This window comes from Salmo salar, chromosome ssa20 (assembly GCF_905237065.1).
Source record: "Salmo salar chromosome ssa20, Ssal_v3.1, whole genome shotgun sequence".
Lineage (NCBI taxonomy): Eukaryota > Metazoa > Chordata > Actinopteri > Salmoniformes > Salmonidae > Salmo > Salmo salar.
In genome coordinates this window covers 62737417-62758137 of record NC_059461.1, presented here as the reverse complement: position 1 = coordinate 62758137, position 20721 = coordinate 62737417, and the positions used below count along the sequence as shown (strand labels likewise).

The 20721-nt window shown below is 42.7% G+C and overlaps 2 protein-coding genes across 5 annotated transcripts in view; both read left to right on the top strand.

The window, feature by feature from the left end:
• LOC106581050 (LIM domain kinase 1) overlaps positions 1-9751 on the top strand; it is a 109429-nt gene extending 99678 nt beyond the window's left edge. For all 3 annotated transcript variants that reach the window (XM_014162741.2, XM_014162742.2, XM_014162746.2), the window contains 7 exons: positions 1208-1339; positions 1683-1742; positions 2249-2314; positions 3144-3297; positions 4256-4311; positions 5442-5599; positions 5902-9751. In XM_014162741.2, the coding sequence (XP_014018216.2) occupies positions 1208-1339; positions 1683-1742; positions 2249-2314; positions 3144-3297; positions 4256-4311; positions 5442-5599; positions 5902-6091 (816 nt within the window). In that variant the 3' untranslated portion in view covers positions 6092-9751. The remainder of the gene's footprint in view (positions 1-1207; positions 1340-1682; positions 1743-2248; positions 2315-3143; positions 3298-4255; positions 4312-5441; positions 5600-5901) is intronic.
• A 1056-nt stretch (positions 9752-10807) lies between these two features.
• Positions 10808-20721, top strand: part of LOC106581048 (septin-4) — a 70662-nt gene continuing 60748 nt past the window's right edge. Inside the window, exon 1 of one of the 2 annotated variants that reach the window (XM_014162739.2) lies at positions 10808-11129. Coding sequence is in view for 1 of the 2 variants with exons in the window: in XM_014162737.2 (XP_014018212.1) it covers positions 11078-11129 (52 nt within the window). In the remaining variant the exon portion in view is untranslated. The remainder of the gene's footprint in view (positions 11130-20721) is intronic. The other variant, XM_014162737.2, reaches the window with a different exon arrangement.

Below are 20721 nucleotides of genomic sequence, written 5' to 3'. Positions count from 1 at the left end.
GTATCATCAAGAACAATGCTTTGGCTTAGTTTACTGACAGAGATCACCTATCATTCCAACCCTGGCCACTATTGTTAACCCTCCTGGGCTAGGTTTACCACAGAATGTAGTTTGTCAAACTCTGAATGTCATGTTTAGATGATCGTCATACACAACCCTACAGCTCGTAAAAAGTACCCCACCCAAATTAGGCTGTGAGGGGTGGACAGACAGTCATTAGAGGTATACACAGGTATACACCCTTGGCCGCATCCCTCCCAGATACACAGACACTTACATCGACAATCACATGCATGCACGCGCACACACACACACACACACACACACACACACACACACACACACACACACACACACACACTATTCTACCCTGCATTCTACTCTCCTCTTCAGGAAACAATGTGAGCACTGAGGTGTGCAGGTTAACACCCGTAGTCCCTTTTAATAGCTCTGTAAGCAGTAAAAACACTAGGCCATGACCGCCCACCAACAAACAAACAGCTAGAGGAATGGAGACTGAGGTTTGTTTTCTAACTCTTTTTATTAGTGCCTAGCCTGCATAACACTCCAATTACAAAGGAAGGGCTCAGCTCTCTCGCAATCTAATCACACAAAACACAAACACTGCCTTGAGAATGGTTTCCTGAGTTTCTAAGTTCAAGATGTTTTTAACTTTGATGGATTGGAGTCTGGCCCTTATGGTAGAGACATAGTAGTCCTTTTTAAAACCGTTGGCCTTTTTGGCCTTGGCGGCCATTTTAAATCAAAGCCTTTAAAGAGTTTTCTCCTTTCCTTGACTTCATAGTAGCTTATGTAATGTGTACCTGCTTTAGGAGCTAATCAGTTCATCTCTCTCAGGGAGGCTGTAATAATCACGTATTACTCCTCTTTCTTGTTACAATTATGTCAAGTTAATGACAGGAAGAAATGGTTATAGACTAAAATCAAGGTCTGGAAGGAGGAAGTTCTATCTCACAGAGACCCTCAGGGCGGGAGACAAGGAGGTCTAGGTCTTTCACTAATTATCTAGCTACCCACCCAGTTCATTTAACTAAATACTGCCTTTACTAAACCCACACAACACAACCACTCCCCCCCAGCTCCTAGATGATTGGTCTTTATGAGGAGTCAGGGCTAGGACAATAACTAACATTTAAACCAAAAATAACTTCCAAGACTTAAAAGGTGTACCCTCCTCCCTCTCCAGGTGAAGGTGATGCGTTGTCTGGAGCACCCCAACGTGCTGAAGTTCATCGGTGTCCTCTACAAAGACAAGAGACTCAACTTCATCGCAGAGTACATCAAAGGAGGAACCCTGAGGGAGATCATCAAGAAAATGGTAACTGTGTGTGTGTGTGTGTGTGTGTGTGTGTGTGTGTGTGTGTGTGTGTGTGTGTGTGTGTGTGTGTGTGTGTGTGTGTGTGTGTGTGTGTTGTAGGATTGTAGTACTTTGTTGCATGCACTTCTGTATTGGTGAGCCACTGCACCAGCTTGTGTGTGTGCGCGGTTGGGTGGCTGTGTGTCCCCATGAGTGCATAGTTGCGTGTTGTACATTGTGTCTCAGATTCATCAGAGGATTCAGGATTAGGATTAGAGAGCCTCTCTTTAGTTTTAATCACTGGTGTTTATGTTCTGTGAAACATCCAGAGTCTGATTCTATCCTTGTTTTGTCTTACTAACAGGACACCAACTACCCGTGGAACCAGAGAGTGAGCTTTGCTAAAGACATCGCTGCAGGGATGGTGAGTGAATGATCCATGCCTAATAGAATGTATAGAATGCCTCTAGAATGGGTCTTTTCAGGACCAGGGCACCATGGGCTCACTGCTGCAGTCAGAGAAACTGCAGTGCAGTGGTGGTGAATAGAATAACAGAGACAGTGCAGTCAAACTAACCATGCTCACACTGCCCTCTAGTGGAGATCTAGAGGAAGTGTAACAGCAGTGTTGATCACGTGTAGAAGAATTTCCCTATATGAAAATTACATCTTGAATTCCTTCTGGATTAGGGCATCATGGGTAGTCATAGTGTGTTGCCTTTGATTTGGGTTTACAGTGATGAATATAGCGCATAACTGTAGATTAGTACATTTACGAAGGCTATACTCTGCCAAGGGTTTGAGAGAAGGAGCAACAGCAATGCACATTTGTTCCACAAGGCACTGGTTTGAGGTTTAGGCTTAATACCTAACGCTTGTTTTCTTTCTCTCTCTCTCTTTCCATCCCTCTCTCTTCTCTCCGTCTTCCAGTCATATCTGCATTCCATGAACATAATCCACCGCGACCTGAACTCATTCAACTGTCTTGTCAGAGAGGTGAGTAAAGAGATGTTAGGTGTGTTCTCTCTAAAGGGTGTGTGTTTTCTTTGAGGATTAAGACTTTGCACCTGTATGTCTAGATCACATACAGGTTTGTCTCTCGTTGAGAGAGATGTGACAATGGAGATTCCTTGACATTAGAAAACAGAGAAACCTTTGTTAGGGTAAAGTACTGGACAGTAGAGCCGCCCTTCTTAAATCAGAGGCCTTTGTACTGTACACTTCTTCACCTAGACCTGTTCAAATAGAGGGTAGAAAATATATCAATTTCTATGAACATCCATTTTTGAAGAAAACACTGGATAAAGATATTGTGTCCTAAAGTATTAGATAAACAGACCAGGATGAGGATTCCTGTGTCCTGTATAGTATTTGATAAAACACTAACCCAGAGATCTGATAGGGTTTATATTGAACCTGAATAAGCAGTCTGGGGTCTCTGGTGTATTCTGTATTGACAGGTGTTGTTATCTCACTGACACACTGTCTTCCTGTCTGTCTGTGTTTTTACCTCTCAAAGTCAACAGTCATAGTATTCACTCTCTTTATTCCTCTATGTTGTTGAGTGTGCCCTCTCTATCTTTCTCTCTCTCTCTAACTGGCATTTGTCTTTATGTCTGTGGTAAGATGTATAGTCTTGTAGGTAGGTTTGCAGTGTGTTTGGTATTCTAGTATTGTCATGCAGTAGATGTGACTCTTTGTGTCCTCTGTCTCCCTGTAGAATACCAGTATGGTGGTGGCAGACTTTGGGCCGGTGTTGTTAGTATTGTGTTGTACTAGATGTAACTCTGTCTGCTCTGTTTGTCCCCTCTCTGTCTCCCTGTAGAATAACAGTGTGGTGGTGGCAGACTTTGGGCTGGCTCGGCTGATGGTGGAAGACAAGATCCAGGACAAGAGTCTCCTGCAGAAGAAACCTGACCGCAGGAAGAGATACACTGTAGTGGGCAACCCCTACTGGATGGCCCCGGAGATGATCCACGGTATGTGGGTGTGTAGGTGTGTGTGTGTAGGCGTGTGTAGGCGTGTGTGTGTAGGCGTGTGTGTGTGTAGGCGTGGATGTGTAGGCGTGTGTGTGTAGGCGTGTGTGTGTGTAGGCGTGGATGTGTAGGCGTGTGTGTGTAGGCGTGGGTGTGTGCGTGTGTGTATTCAGGGCAGTTGTGGGAAAAGTACCCAATTGTCATACCTGAGTAAAAGTAAAGATACCTTAATAGAAATCTACTCAAGTAAAAGTGAAAGGCACCCAGTAAATACTACTTGAGTAAAAGTATTTGGTTTTAAATATACTTAAGTATCAAAAGTAAAAGTATAAATCATTTCAAATAATTTTTATTAAGCAAACCAGATGGCACCATTTTCTTGTTTTTTTAAATGTATTTACACATAGCCAAAGGCACACTCCAACACTCAGACATTATTTACAAATGAAGCATGTGTGTTTAGTGAGTCCTCCAGATCAGAGGCAGTAGGGATGACCAGGGATGTTCTCTGTTTAGTGAGTCCTCCAGATCAGAGGCAGTAGGGATGACCAGGGATGTTCTCTTTATAAGTGTGTGAATTGGACCATTTTCCTGTACTGCTAAGCATTCCAAATGTAATGAGTACTTTTGGGTGTCAGGGAAAATGTATGGAGTAAAAAGTACATTATTTTCTTTAGGAATGTAGTGAAGGAAAAGTTGTCAAAAATATAAATAGTAAAGTACACATAACCACAAAACCTACTTAGGTACTACTTTAAAGTATTTTTACTCAAGTACATTACACCACTGGTTCAGGGTTGACCTATTTTAACCATTGCTTGAATTGCACTTAAATCGAATGACAACCATATGGCTTTTAAACAGAAAAATGTGAATTCTTCAGTTGTTTCAGCTCCACATACTGTAATACATTATGTCAGTACTCTGAAACCAGTAGCCTCATGAGTGTCTTTTCTCACAGGGAAAAGCTATGATGAAAAGGTGGACATCTTTTCCTTCGGGATCATGCTTTGTGAGGTGAGTGCCCGTGACAGCAGAATATGGAAATAATCCCTGCTGCTGAGAAAGTAAAATAGTCTAAAGTATTCATATTCCTCATTAAATCCTTTTGAGTTATGTTAAAATAGAGAGACCAGGCAGCATGGTAACCATTAGGGTTGGTCCTAGCAGCACTGGGTTGAACTACTTTATTGTGAGAGATGCAGTGAGTTTATCTCCACATGGATGTCATTAGGCAGGGACTCCACAGAGGCAGGATTACAGAGGGGAAATTCTCTTTATGTGGTGGGTGACTGATAGGGACTGGGGCTAGCTGTGGTCTAGCTAGCTGATCTGACGCCGTTTGGTGGTCCCTTGGGTCCCATTGGGCATACTCTCAGTCCCTCTATGATTGGTATACTCTGTTATTGGGGACTCCCTTTCCCCTGGGCCTGGAGTCTCACAACAATAAGTCAGATGTACATGTAGGATCTTAATTTCACCTATATTGTCACAGCAAAATAATCTTGCAGCAACAGGATTTGAACGGTTAGTCCATAATGTTGCTTGATTACATGGAAGGTGAAATACTGTTAATATAGCCATCTGTTAGTGTGGGTTTTCAATGAATTTATGTAAATCACAAAGTTCTATTGCATTTCCTACGGTGCATGAAAAATCTCAGCAACAAAAGAGTGATCAAATTAAAATCTTATATCTGTGAGCCCTCCTGAGTGGCGCAGTGGTCTAAGGCACTGTGTCTCATTGCTAGAGGTGTCACTACAGACCCTGGTTCGATTCCGGGCTGTATCACAACTGGCCGTGATTGGGAGTCCCATAGGGCGGTGCACAATTGGCCCAGCGTCGTTAGGGTTTGGCCGGGTTAGGTTGTCATTGTAAATAAGAATTTGTTCTTAACTGACTTGCCTAGTTAAATTAAAAAATTATTATAATAAAATGAGAATCTGGCGAGCAGTCGTGATGTCTGATATTAGTTTATGATTAATGATCCAGCTTCATAACTGGTGTTATAACTCGTCTGAGGTTGTTGCCCTAGCATATACAACAGTGCCTTTTGCCCTTTCCTTACTGTGTACCTCTCCCTCGCTCTCTATCTCTCTCTCTTTTTCTTTCTCTCTCTCGCTCTCTACCTCTACCTCCCCCTCCAGATCATCGGTAGGGTGAATGCAGACCCAGACTACTTGCCCAGGGCCCATGACTTTGGGCTGAATGTGACAGGCTTCTTAGAGCACTTCTGTCCTCCAGACTGCCCCCCTGCCTTCTTCCCTATGGCTGCCCTCTGCTGTGACCTGGATGCTGAGAAACGGTGAGTGTGTAGTCTAACACTGACCTGAGTCATGTATCACCATGCTGTGTGAGATTTTTTGGGGTGTAGGTTGCTAAAGTTTACTTTCCGTACACGGATTACAAGAAACACTTTTCCAGGTATTTGTCTATAAAGTTACTTATGAGTGTAAACTGTATTCTAACTTTGATTGTTTAATAACACTATACATGTTGAGTGTTGGTTTATTATAAGTCTCCTGTCCCATTGCTGCCACGGTAACTGACTTATGTGATCTAGGTTGAGATCACTAGCCTTTGACTGATTGGCTCTTCTGTCTGTAGCCCTGCCTTCACCAAGCTGGAGGAGTGGCTGGAGAACCTGAAGATGCACCTGGAGATCCGCCTGCCGGTGGTGTCCGAGCTCGACACGCTACACAAAGCATTCTGGGGAAACCACACCGCCCCCACCATGGCTTGCACCGCCATGCGGTCCGAGAACGGCCTGCCCCCACACCCCGAGACTCCGGAGTAGATGGGATCTGTAACAGAGTGGAATGCTGCTGGTCTCAGCCCATGACAGTGGGCAGAGAGAGGGGGTTATGGTGGTCATTGAGGAGGGTAGTAGAGCCTCTGGCAGTGGAGTAGTTGCATTGCATTGTCCAGGGAGGGGTGAGGCAGGAGCTCTGTTCGTACCTCCTCATGCCACAGCAGTCACAGTGGTCATATAGGCTAGTGGGCTGCCGATGGGCTGTATAGACTCAGTGGGAACCGAGGAAGGGAAAAGCCAGCCTTGCCTAAAGGCACTCACTCATTCAACTCCAACCAAGAGAGACTCACTCAGACTTCCATTACCACTACCATAGCTTCAGTCTCATGATTGCTGTACCTTAGCTGAATGTCAGGCTGGTAACTGCTAGCTAGCAGTATCAGTCAATCCCAGCTGTGAAATCATCCATCTTAACACTCATGTCATCTTTATCTTATTGAGATGGTGTTCAAGCATATTCAGATGTCTCTTAAAAAAAAAAGATGCTTCAGCCTCATTGGTAGGGGTCCCTCCTCCAGAGTATTTGTACAATATCATGTGTTTGAAAAGTATTCCTCTGTGTGACTTTGATTTAATTTGATGATATCAAAACCACTTTTTGAAATGCTAAAGGAAGGGGCCTTTTATGTGGATAATACGAAACACATAAGTTGAGACGCACACACACACAATCCAGATGTACAATATAATCGAGTAAAGGCTTTTGAGCATAAACGAAAAGCTTTTTAAACACTGCATGACTGTAAATAGCCTTGTCTGTTGTCTCCTCCTCTCCCCTCTACTGGTGACAGTTGTGTCCCAAATGGCATCCTGTTCCCTTTATAGTGCACTGCTTAAGACCAGTTCCTAAAGTGTATTACCAAAGTAGTGCACTATAGGGTGCATGTGGGATGCATTCTTAATGTGATGCCCCTGGTAGTGTAGAACATATGGTCCATGAATGACTGTTCCTTCTCTCACTGTGCAGCACTGACTTGACTTTGAGGTAAACTTCTTTCATACCTTTGGTACATTTTTCCATTTCATATGAGTTTATTACTCTCTTTTTCCTTCTCATTCACGTCGAGGTGAAATCTTATGTATTCAAACTCAACCCACCCAATGTATATAGCCGGTGATAATATCATATTGTAAATGTTTTAAATATTCTAAATGTACAGACATATTTTGTATACTTATAATGTATGCTACATTGCCATATTTTTATTGGCTACCTGTTGAAATGAAGGAGAATAAGAAAAGTTAGGCAGTGGTAGCTGATATGGAGCAGATAACTTTTGACAGGGATGATGACTTCCTCTCTCGGGTTGCCATGGTGACAGACAGTGGTAGGGGCCTTTTAGGAAGTTCATGTGACGTAAGAGAGCATCTTAGGGTCCTAGCTCACTCCTACTGACCATCACTGAAAGTGTAAGCACTCTCACAAGATGTGTCCCATTTACTCCTGTCGTCTCCTCTGTGCATATCAACTTATTTTGTTTACAGCAGCCTTTGATCTGGTCTAGACTCCAGAGAGTGCCCTGACTATGACCTTGGATATAACTACTTCGTGGGTATCACCTCAATTAACTGCAATCATAACAACAGAATCAACACAGTCACAAAATTAAGGTTATGTAGTTTGGCATTATAAGCCAAGCCACATTTACCGTTTATTCCTCTCAAAAGAAATTGAGGAAAATTTGTTAGTTGTTACTATAGAGCTCTTTAGTCATCCATAGCAGGGTGGATGTGTTGTGGAAGTTGGAGACAGCCAGACAGTCACATCATAGTGTCTGTCTGACCACAAGCCTCTCTGTCCTACAGTACATGGAGACAAACTTAGTCACAACACAAGTCTCCTCTACATGGAAACTCCCTATGGGAGGCCCTTTGTTTACATACAAACTGCTGGCTGTAAATAATATCTATATTGTATGTCTGTCATTATGCATCTCATACTACACTCTCTTGAAAATAATCTCTTTCACTGTATGTGAATCTTTCTCTTGAACACATTGTCACTCTCATTCTCTCACGCGTGTTCTTTTTCCATCAAACATTTTCTCTATTCCCTCTTTTCCACTTGAAGATGAGCTGCATGGTGTACTTGCTATTGCGATCACTTCTGCTGTAAAACCAAGTTATTCTTTTCATTTTAAAGCTAAAATTGTGATTGAAAGGAAAAGAGGAAAGAAAGAAAGAGTCAGGAAAGAGTGTACAAACAGAGACAGGAAAAAAGACGAAAGAAATTTAAAAAAAACACAGCATCTCTTTTTATATATAATGACAGAAATTTTTTTGTATAGATTTGAGTACTTTGATTTGCACTTTAAATTTTGGGTTACTTGAGATAAAGAACTAAAATGATGGTTGATAATATGAATGCAAGTCACTGATGGAGCCTTTCAATTAAATTGTAAACGTGTCCTGGGAAATTCTTCCTTCTATGTAGCAAACCAGTTAGGTGGCCATTCTGATGCCTGCAGGTATTGATTATTAGATAACTCTAATGTCATAGCATGTCTGTGTCTAACTTGGTTCTCATTTCAGACATATCCTCAACTTTAAAAACATGGAACATGCAACATTGAGGGGTTCAAAAGAGATGCCTCACAGGCCTACCTTCTAATTGTCCAAACTATTCAGACTTGTTATTTTAAATTCTTCTAGTTGGCTACAGAAAGGATGAGATAACCATGGTCTGTCTGCTGCCTATAGACTGATCCTTTGTGAATTAAGTTGTGTCTTCTTGACTGTTTCACCTTACTGTGATGTCCAGAGAGGGTTAAACCACTGTTAGTCTGTCATCAAAAGAGAGCACTTGTACGGTGCCTTTTTCACATTATTGTGCCGACCCGAACAGTATTGAGCTGGCTAGATATCTTCCTTTCCAAAACGATTCCAGAAACTAGGGTGGATGTGAAACAAGGCCAGTGTAGTACACATCTGTTTGGCTTGTCATGGAATCGGCTCAGTTGTGTGAAAAGGGTATACTTACTGGCCTATTCAATCACCAAAATCACAGTAGTACAATAAGCCTCCAATGAGCATGCAGTCCTCTACCTACCTGTCAATGTATAAATCAGTACAGAAAATATCTCTCTCTTATGCACATCTTCTGCTAATGTGTTTATCAATGGGCATGTATGGGAATTCAATTGAAGTATGTATGGGACTTTGCCATGTTTGTAAATATGTATCACCATGTATGTCAAAGCCACATTGTCAAGCATGTGTATGGATGTATGGATGAGAATGTGTCAGCAGCACTTCTTTGCAAAGGATCCTTACCGCTGAACAATATGCTGTGCCTTTGTTTTAAACCTTTGTTTTAAAGCTAGCCTTGCCAACGACTCGACTCGTGTTTGTTTGAACGGATTTTTAAAATTCAAGCCTGATGATAATGAATGGATTTAACATCCTTGCTGATATTTTGTTTTATGAGATTTCCTCTTGTTCTATATCATATTTATATTTTCCTTATTTCTCCATTTTTGATATCTTAGGGATTATGGTTCATTTTATTTTCCTTTTATTTAAAAAACAAAAACAAGCTGTGAACTTTTCTGCACTTTAATCCTGAAAGTGAACATTGAGAACCACAGGAGACCACTGTATTTCATCACAGCTGGAATAAACATGTTGCTCCTTTAATGAAACTGATCAGTGTGTGATTTATTGTATAATTATTTATATCCTTTACATTTGATATGACTACTATACAAAAGAGTACTACTGGAGGAGGAGATTGTGTATGCAATGGAGGACAGGACCCACCTTTCATCCCATCAACCCCAGATGACCAGATGATGATCAGACATCACCTCCTCAGTGCAAAACTTACATTTTCTCACTGAAGTTAAGTAGGCTACTGTATGACTTAATGTAATTAATACATTTTGCTTTTGCGCTCAAGAATTAACTCATTTCAAATGACCTGAATAGCTGAAAAGACATGTTTCTCTTCTACCAACAGATGATATTTTCCTACACAGTAGAGTTGGCCATGCCTCCTGGAAAGCCACTGAGTGTGTATGCTTTTGTTCTAGTCCTGCTCTTAACACATCTTATTCAGCTACAGTAATCATGTTCCTGGTGAGCAGCTGTGATTGATAATTAAGTATATAATATCCATTATTGAACATTTTGTTATAAAGAAGCAGTCATTATAAAATGTCAATAGATTATCCAAATAACACATTCATTGTGCCACCCTGGCTACCCAGACTCTTTGCTCCGGCCAAACAATATGCCACGCCCACGGACGTTAGTTTCGTATGTAGCGAACGACAGAGCATGGAATAAGTTATTGTGAAACGAACCGTCGGGCTAGTTTTTATTGTATTTAACTAGGCAAGTCAGTTAATTAAGAACACATTCTTATTTACAATGACGGCCTACAGTGGGTTAACTGCCTTGTTTAGGGTTACGACAGATTTTTACATTCTCAGGTCGGGGATTTGATCCAGCAATATTTCGATTAATGGCCCAACGCTCTAACCACTAGGCTACCTACCGCCCCAATATAGCCTAACCTACACGTACACTCTCTTATTATGTAATGAATGGGAACTGGACAATGCAATCTTCCCTGCGGAGGGAAGGGTACGTTTCTCAGGCACACGTGACCATATCCATCCTGCGCATCCATGTGCGATTGTTTTCATTCCGATGGTGGCGCAGGCTGTGCCGCGTGACGTCACGGTAAGTCTGGCTGGGCAGTACTGCTACTGAACAGTGCGCTGTTAAAATCGCTTCACACAGAAGCTGCCATTCAGTGTTTTAGCACTTTAGAATAGGCACCGGTGCAAGGAACAGCAGTGGAAGACGAAGTGGAGCTGCCTCCTGTACCATTTAAGATAGGGTAGGTTGGTCGCAAGCCTCTCAGAATCCTCATTGTCCTGCACAATAAACACACGGAATACACCACGTAAACCCCAAACGGAGGCTTGAAGAGTGTTGGCATTGCATTCATACTGCAATTGCAAAATGGAAAATTCGTCTTCCAACAACCGGTTTAGGACAACAATGTTCAACCACGGTGAGTAGTCAATCTCTCTAGGAACGTGAATGTGCCAATAAGTAGCCTATGCAGGTGTGATCGAAGGAGAACATCGGGAAAACAATTCCAAATTGGTCCGTTGGTTTGCATCGTAGGGGGTTCAGCGCCCTGCAGCATCTCGTGCACTCTCACTCCCGTATTGGTTTGTTTTGGGCTCGTATTTATCTAGGATGGCGCACATATTGCTGGTCGCACGAGTATTGCTTGTTAAAGTGGTGTCCTCAATTGATTAAACTGTGTCGGCTGGAGTTTCAGGGAGACGAGAAAAGCAACCCAAATAGCTACAGTGTGCCACACTGTGCGGCCCAAATGGATATGTCTATATTGTGGACGTTAGATACATTTTTTTGCGCATCTTTTTTTTTGCGCATCTTTTTTTTAAGTGTCCTGTCAGTTTGACAATAGATTTTTTTTTTTGCCCATGTCAAACTAACGTTACACTTTTTTGTGTGTGTGGGCATCCCACGAAAACCTGCTCCCTGAGTCGTTGCATATTTACTTTAAACAGAGGTCATAAACCAGACTTTTGGCCCATGCTGTCCTGTTGGGCTGAGTTTTACCCTTTAAGGCAGGAAAGTAGGTGAAAGAGCCATACATCCAAGTGATGGGCTATGCAGTTCACAAGAGGTGGTGGATATATCATTTGCTTGTCTACTAATCAGCATATTGATTACATTATTGGTTACCTCATCCATCAAATCATGGGATAAACCCAAAGATTTTATAGGGCTAAGCCAAAACTCATGATCAAAAGTTTACTCCAGTTGTGTGTATTTATGTTGTTAGGGGACTAGCCAGCCGACAGGGACTAGCTAGCCGACAGGGACTAGCTGGTGCTCATATATACCTGAGACTCCGTTTACCCTTTACATGAACCCTGTTTATATAATCACAACTCTGTCATAGCAATGACAAAACAACCTGCCTCCAGTCCAGTCCCATCATAGGTATGGTGCTATTTGACCATACCTATATGACCATTGCACTGACTGACATTTTGGAGAATATATTTCCTCCAGTTGCATAAAAGTGCTTTATTCTCCAGCCAGACTCTGGGGAAAGTAGCTCATCTATGTCTACACTGATCATCTCTGTATCAATATCAGCATTGTTTTTACTGCTGAGTGACAGGTAGCTTGCCCTCTGACGAGGCCTTTTCCAATGATGATGGCGTGACCACGATGACCTGACTTTTTTTTTCTTCTTTTGCATACAACACAAGCCATGGAGTGAATGAACCATTCACAATTCCAAGCTGACTGTGTTTACTTGTGCCAAACGAATTATTTTCATTTTAACTCTGTGCCCCAATGATGCCACCACGGATAAACATCTGGTTAGTCCAGACCGTTGCCTTAAAAGAAAGAGGGAACAGAGAGAAAGGGGGATATACAGAGCCTGATCTACACCAGCAAAAACAGCCTGTCCTCTGAGTCCCACCCTTGAGAGCGAGAGACACACACAAGTCTGACATCAGATCAGTGTGTTGATTTGTGAGGGAGGCTCATATGGATGTACTTTACAGCAGCCAGACCAGTCAGCTGATGGTCGTGCATTCTTTTATATATGGTATAAGTAGACTGAAACAGTGGCTTTTTCTTAGAGTCCATTGTCCCTTTTCCAAATACAGGTTGTAGGTTTCTGTGAACTCGATGATCCTCACTAAATTCTATTACTTTCTGAGACGGAGCAAAGTTTTAATTTGGTCGCCTTCTTCCTACCATTTTTAGCTGTCGACTGTCCCTGTTTATAGTAGCTCAAATTGGAATCTAGGCCGGTGTAATTAACCCATTTGAACTGATTTTAACAAATGAAAAAAGGTCTCTTTCTTAAACAAGTACAAATCTCAGACCAACTCAACCTGTGATACCCAAAACAATGGGAAGGAACCCTACTACTTTACAGTAGGAAGTTAAAGTAGAGGAAGCGGCTGCTCTCTGTAGTCCAGCTGGGAAAACATCCAGTAGTGGTAGAGACAGACGAGACTGATGAGCAGAGACTTGGGTTCAAATAGTATTTCAAACCTTACAAACTGAGCCTGTCTGAAGTGCCATATGGGCAGGATTTGGCAATTTTGTGACTCCCATTGACCACTGCACCAAGCAAGCTCAATCAAGCGTGGCTAAAGGTATGTAATTAAACAAATACCATTTGAACCCAGGCCCAGTCATAGTGGCTAGCGGTGGACATTCCTCAGTGAGAGCTTGTTGGAGAGACGCAGCCATCCCAGACCACTGTGGCTTCACTAACAGCATCATGGCTAGAGAGGCACTCCATGTAGGTCATCACAAAATCCACACTGAAATCAAGAAGGCCAGCCATTATATTATCAGTACAGCCATTGTTACAACAAAATAGCTATATACAGTACCTGTCAAAGGTTTGGACACACCTGCTCATTCAAGGGTTTTTCTTAATTCTTACTATTTTCTAAATTGTTGAATAATAGTGAAGACATATAAACTATGAAGTAACACATGGAATCATGTAGTAACCAATAAAGTGTTAAACAAATCAAAATATATTTTAGATCCTTCAATGTAGCCACCCTTTTCCTTGATTACAATTTTGCTCACTCTTGGCATTCCCTCAACCAGCTCCACCTGGAATGCTTTTCCAACAGTCTTGAAGGAGTTCCCACATATCCAAGATGGCATAGCAGTCAGACGTCTTTTGTCCTCGTCTTGTCGTGTCCCGTGTATGTGTGTGTATATATATATATATATACACTGCTCAAAAAAATAAAGGGAACACTAAAATAACACATCCTAGATCTGAATGAATGAAATAATCTTACTAAATACTTTTTTCTTTACATAGTTGAATGTGCTGACAACAAAATCACACAAATAATCAATGGAAATCCAATGTATCAATCCATGGAGGTCTGGATTTGGAGTCACACTCAAAATTAAAGTGGAAAACTACACTACAGGCTGATCCAACTTTGATGTAATGTCCTTAAAACAAGTCAAAATGAGGCTCAGTAGTGTGTGTGTGGCCTCCACGTGCCTGTATGACCTCCCTACAACGCCTGGGCATGCTCCTGATGAGGTGGCGGATGGTCTCCTGAGGGATCTCCTCCCAGACCTGGACTAAAGCATCCGCCAACTCCTGGACAGTCTGTGGTGCAACGTGGCGTTGGTGGATGGAGCGAGACATGATGTCCCATATGTGCTCAATTGGATTCAGGTCTGGGGAACGGGCGGGCCAGTCCATAGCATCAATGTCTTCCTCTTGCAGGAACTGCTGACACACTCCAGCCACATGAGGTCTAGCATTGTCTTGCATTAGGAGGAACCCAGGGCCAACCGCACCAGCATATGGTCTCACAAGGGGTCTGAGGATCTCATCTCGGTACCTAATGGCAGTCAGGCTACCTCTGGCGAGCACATGGAGGGCTGTGCGGCCCCCCAAAGAAATGCCACCCCACACCATGACTGACCCACTGCCAAACCGGTCATGCTGGAGAATGTTGCAGGCAGCAGAACGTTCTCCACGGCGTCTCCAGACTCTGTCACGTCTGTCACGTGCTCAGTGTGAACCTGCTTTCATCTGTGAAGAGCACAGGGCGCCAGTGGCGAATTTGCCAATCTTGGTGTTCTCTGGCAAATGCCAAACGTCCTGCACGGTGTTGGGCTGTAAGCACAACCCCCACCTGTGGACGTCGGGCCCTCATACCACCCTCATGGAGACTGTTTCTGACCGTTTGAGCAGACACATGCACATTTGTGGCCTGCTGGAGGTCATTTTGCAGGGCTCTGGCAGTGCTCCTCCTGCTCCTCCTTGCACAAAGGCGGAGGTAGTGGTCCTGCTGCTTGGTTGTTGCCCTCCTACGGCCTCCTCCACATCTCCTGATGTACTGGCCTGTCTCCTGGTAGCGCCTCCATGCTCTGGACACTACGCTGACAGACACAGCAAACCTTCTTGCCACAGCTCGAATTGATGTGCCATCCTGGATGAGCTGCACTACCTGAGCCACTTGTGTGGGTTGTAGACTCCGTCTCATGCTACCACTAGAGTGAAAGCACCGCCAGCATTCAAAAGTGACCAAAACATCAGCCAGGAAGCATAGGAACTGAGAAGTGGTCTGTGGTCACCACCTGCAGAACCACTCCTTTATTGGGGGTGTCTTGCTAATTGCCTATAATTTCCACCTGTTTTCTATTCCATTTGCACAACAGCATGTGGAATGTATTGTCAATCAGTGTTGCTTCCTAAGTGGACAGTTTGATTTCACAGAAGTGTAATTGACTTGGAGTTACATTGTGTTGTTTAAGTGTTCCCTTTATTTTTTTGAGCAGTGTATATATATATAAATATATATATATATATATATATATATATATATATATATATATATATATATATAATAAAACTTATTTTCTTCGCATATCTTTTTATATATTTTTTTTCTTCTAAAAACTCAACTTCAAAGCACTCTCCTGCAACTCACCTCACCAATTAAAAAAAAAAAAGCTAGCCAGAAGCTAGCGTTAGTATTCAGCTAACCACGGTTGGCGGTCATCAGCTATCCCTTAGCTTGAATAGCTATCGGCAGTTTTGTATAACGCGAAGCAGACCAGAGCATACCGAACGTATTTTTCTCTCCATATCCCCGGATTTCTATCGCAAGCTCTGGACATTTACACCTAGATCTTGCAGCTAGCTAGCTGCTATCCGAGTGACTATTGGCCCAGAGGAAACATCAATTATTCCGGAGCTAGCCAGCTGAAGAGTTCCATCAGCCACTCCTGGGCTACATTCACCTATCCGGACCCGTTTTACTGCCGATGCGGAGCCCCACCGGGCCTTCACGACTGGACTACCGACGTTATTTGCCCGAGGGAGTTATCCAACTGGCCCCTCTGTCGCGACATAACCTGAACGCCCATCTGCGGCCCGCTAATCGTTAGCTGTCTTATTGGCTGCTATCTCAATAGGTCTATCGGACAATTTTCTTGGGCCACTATAACTATAATTATTTTGCCAATTGGACTGGTCCCCTACCACACGGAACCCCACTAATCTACAGACTGAAACGCACGAGGTGCCTAAAAACAGAGCTCCCTCCAACTTCTGCCAGCTTGTATCTATGGCCCGGCTAGCTGTCTGAATCTCACTGGACCCTTATGATCACTCGGCTAAGCATGCCTCTCCTTAATGTCAATATGCCTTGTCCATTGCTGTTTTGGTTAGTGTTTATTGGCTTATTTCACTGTAGAGCCTCTAGCCCTGCTCATTATACCTTATCCAACCTTTCAGTTCCACCACCCACACATGCTATGACATCACCTGGTTTCAATGATGTTTCTAGAGACAATATCTCTCTCATCATCACTCAATGCCTAGGTTTACCTCCACTGTATTCACATCCTACCATACCTTTGTCTGTACATTATACCTTGAAGCTATTTTATCACCCCCAGAAACCTGCTCCTTTTACTCTCTATTCCGGACGTCATAGACGACCAATTCTCATAGCTTTTAGCCGTACCCTTATCCTAGTCCTCCTCTGTTCCTCTGGTGATGTAGAGGTGAATCGAGGCCCTGCAGTGCCTAGCTCCACTCCTATTCCCCAGGCGCTCTCTTTTGATGACTTCTGTAACCGTAATAGCCTTGGTTTCATGCATGTTAACCTCTTACATCTAGACGTTCCGCTAGCGGAACACCTGCTCCAATATCCAATGATGGGCGTGGCGCGAAATACAAAGTCCTCGAAAATCCGAAAACTTCCATTTTTCAAACATATGACTATTTTACACCATTTTAAAGACAAGACTCTCCTTTATCTAACCACACTGTCCAATTTCAAAAAGGCTTTACAGCGAAAGCAAAACATTAGATTATGTCAGCAGAGTACCCAGCCAGAAATAATCAGACACCCATTTTTAAAGCTAGCATATAATGTCACAAAAACCAAAACCACAGCTAAATGCAGCACTAACCTTTGATCTTCATCAGATGACACTCCTAGGACATGTTATACAATACATGCATGTTTTGTTCAATCAAGTTCATATTTATATCAAAAACCAGCTTTTTACATTAGCATGTGATGTTCAGAACTAGCATTCCCACCGAACACTTCCGGTGAATTTACTAAATTACTCACGATAAACGTTCACAAAAAACATAATTATTTTAAGAATTATAGATACAGAACTCCTTTATGCAATCGCGGTGTCAGTTTTTTAAAAATAGCTTTTCGTTGAAAGCACATTTTGCAATATTCTGAGTAGATAGCTCGCCATCACGGGCTAGCTATTTTGACACCCACCAAGTTTGGCCCTCACCAAACTCAGATTTACTATAAGAAAAATTGGATTACCTTTGCTGTTCTTTGTCAGAATGCACTGCCAGGACTTCTACTTCAATAACAAATGTTGGTTTGGTTCCAAATAATCCATAGTTATATCCAAATAGCGGCGTTTTGTTCGTGCGTTCAAGACACTATCCGAAGGGTAAAGAAGGGCGCGTTTCGTGACAAAAAAATTCAAAATATTCCATTACCGTACTTCGAAGCATGTCAAACGCTGTTTAAAATCAATTTTTATGCGATTTTTCTCGTAAAAAAGCGATAATATTCCGACCGGGAAACTCTGTTTTCGTTCAAAGACGAAAAAATAAAAACATGGAGTCGTCTCGTGCACGCGCCCCCAGTCTCATTGTTCTCAGATCGACCACTATCCAAATGCGCTACTGTTTTTCAGCCATGGCCTGCAAAGTCATCATTCAATGTTCTGGCGCCTTCTGAGAGCCTATGGGAGCGTTGGAAAATGTCACGTTACAGCAGAAATCCCCTGTTTTGGATAGAGATGATCAAGAAGGCCAATAAATAGTCAGAGAGGGTGCTTCCTGTTTGGAATCTTCTCAGGTTTTGGCCTGCCAAATGAGTTCTGTTATACTCACAGACACCATTCAAACAGTTTTAGAAACTTTGGAGTGTTTTCTATCCAAAGCTAATAATTATATGCATATTCTAGTTTCTGGGCAGGAGTAATAATCAGATTAAATCGGGTACGTTTTTTTATCCGGCCATGAAAATACTGCCCCCTATCCATAACAAGTTAACATTAGAAGCCTCCTCCCTAAGTTTGTTTCATTCACTGCTTTAGCACACTCTGCCAACCTGGATGTCCTAGCCGTGTCTGAATCCTGGCTTAGGAAGACCACCAAAAACTCTGAAATCTTCATCCCTAACTACAACATTTTCAGACAAGATAGAACGACCAAAGGGGGCGATGTTGCAATCTACTGCAGAGATAGCCTGCAGAGTTTTGTCCTACTATCCAGGTCTGTACCCAAACAATTTGAACTTCTACTTTTAAAAATCCACCTCTCTAAAAACAAGTCTCTCACCGTTGCTGCCTGCTGTTTTCAACCAAGATCTCAGCGATCACTGCCTCATTGCCTGCATCCGTAATGGGTCAGCGGTCAAACGACCTCCACTCATCACTGTCAAACTCTCCGAGCAAGCCTTTCTAATCGACCTGGCCCGGGTATCCTGGAAGGATATTGACCTCATCCCGTCAGTAGAGGATGCCTGGTTATTTTTTTTTAAATGCCTTCCTCACCATCTTAAATAAGCATGCCCCATTCAAGAAATTTAGAACCAGGAACAAATATAGCCCTTGGTTCTCTCCAGACCTGACTGCCCTTAACCAACACAAAAACATCCTGTGGCGTTCTGCATTAGCATCGAACAGCCCCCGTGATATGCAACTTTTCAGGGACGTCAGAAACCAATATACACAGGCAGTTAGAAAAGCCAAGGCTAGTTTTTTCAAGCAGAAATTTGCTTCCTGCAACACAAACTCAAAAAAGTTCTGGGACACTGTAAAGTCCATGGAGAATAAGAACATCTCCTCCCAGCTGCCCACTGCACTGAGGATAGGAAACTCTGTCACCACCGATAAATCCACTATAATTGAGAATTTCAATAAGCATTTTTCTACGGCTGGCCATGCTTTCCACCTGGCTACCCCTACCGTGGTCAACAGCACTGCACCCCCCACAGCTACTCGCCCAAGCCTTCCCCATTTCTCCTTCTCCTAAATCCAGTCAACTGATGTTCTGAAAGAGCTGCAAAATCTGGACCCCTACAAATCAGCCAGGCTGGACAATCTGGACCCTTTCTTTCTAAAATTATCTGGTGAAATTGTTACAACCCCTATTACTAGCCTGTTGCAACCCCTATTACTAGATTGGTAAGCAGCTGCGGTCATCCCCCTCTTCAAAGGGGGGGACATTCTTGACCCAAACTACAGACCTATATCTATCCTACCATGCCGTTCTAAGGTCTTCGAAAGTCAAGTCAACAAACAAATTACCGACCATTTTGAATCCTACTGCACCAAGTAAAACTAAATGCATGCTCTTCAACCGATCGCTGCCCGCACCTGCCCACCCGTCCAGCATCACTACTCTGGACGGTTCTGACTTAGAATATGTGGACAACTACAAATACCTTTGTGTCTGGTTAGACTGTAAACTCTCCTTCCAGACTCACATCAAACATCTCCAATCCAAAGTTAAATCTAGAATTGGCTTCCTATTTCGCAACAAAGCATCCTTCACTCATGCTGCCAAACATAACTTCGTAAAACTGACCATTCTACCGATCCTCGACTTTGGCGACGTCATTTACAAAATAGCCTCCAATACCCTACTCAATAAACTGGATGCAGTCTATCACAGTGCCATCCGTTTTGTCACCAAAGCCCCATATACTACCCACCACTGCGACCTGTGCGCTCTCGTTGGCTGGTCCTCGCTTCATACCCGTCGCCAAACCCACTGGCTCCAGGTCATCTACAAGACCCTGCTAGGTAAAGTCCCCCCTTATCTCAGCTCACTGGTCACCATAGCAGCACCCACCTGTAGCACGCGCTCCAGAAGGTATATCTCTCTGGTCACCTCCAAAGCCAATTCCTCCTTCGGCCCGCCTCTCCTTCCAGTTCTCTGCTGCCAATGACTGGAACGAACTACAAAAATCTCTGAAACTGGAAACACTTATCTCCCTCAGTAGCTTTAAGCACCAGCTGTCAGAGCAGCTCACAGATCACTGCACCTGTACATAGCCCATCTATAATTTAGCCCAAACAACTACCTCTTCCCCTACTGTATTTATTTATTTATTTATTTTGCTCCTTTGCACCCCATTATTTATATTTCTACTTTGCACTTTCTTCCACTACAAATCTACCATTCCAGTGTTTTACTTGCTATATTGTATTTATTTTGCCACAATGGCCTTTTTTTGCCTTTACCTCCCTTATCTCACCTCATTTGCTCATATTGTATATAGACTTATTTTTCTACTGTATTATTGACTGTATGTTTGTTTTACTCCATGTTTAACTCTGTTGTATGTGTTGAACTGCTTTGCTTTATCTTGGCCAGGTCGCAATTGTAAATGAGAACTTGTTCTCAACTTGCCTACCTGGTTAAATAAAGGTGAAAAAAAATAAAATAAAATAAATAAATATATATATATATATATATATATATATATATATATATATATATATATATATATATATATATATTATATATTTCTGAGCACTTG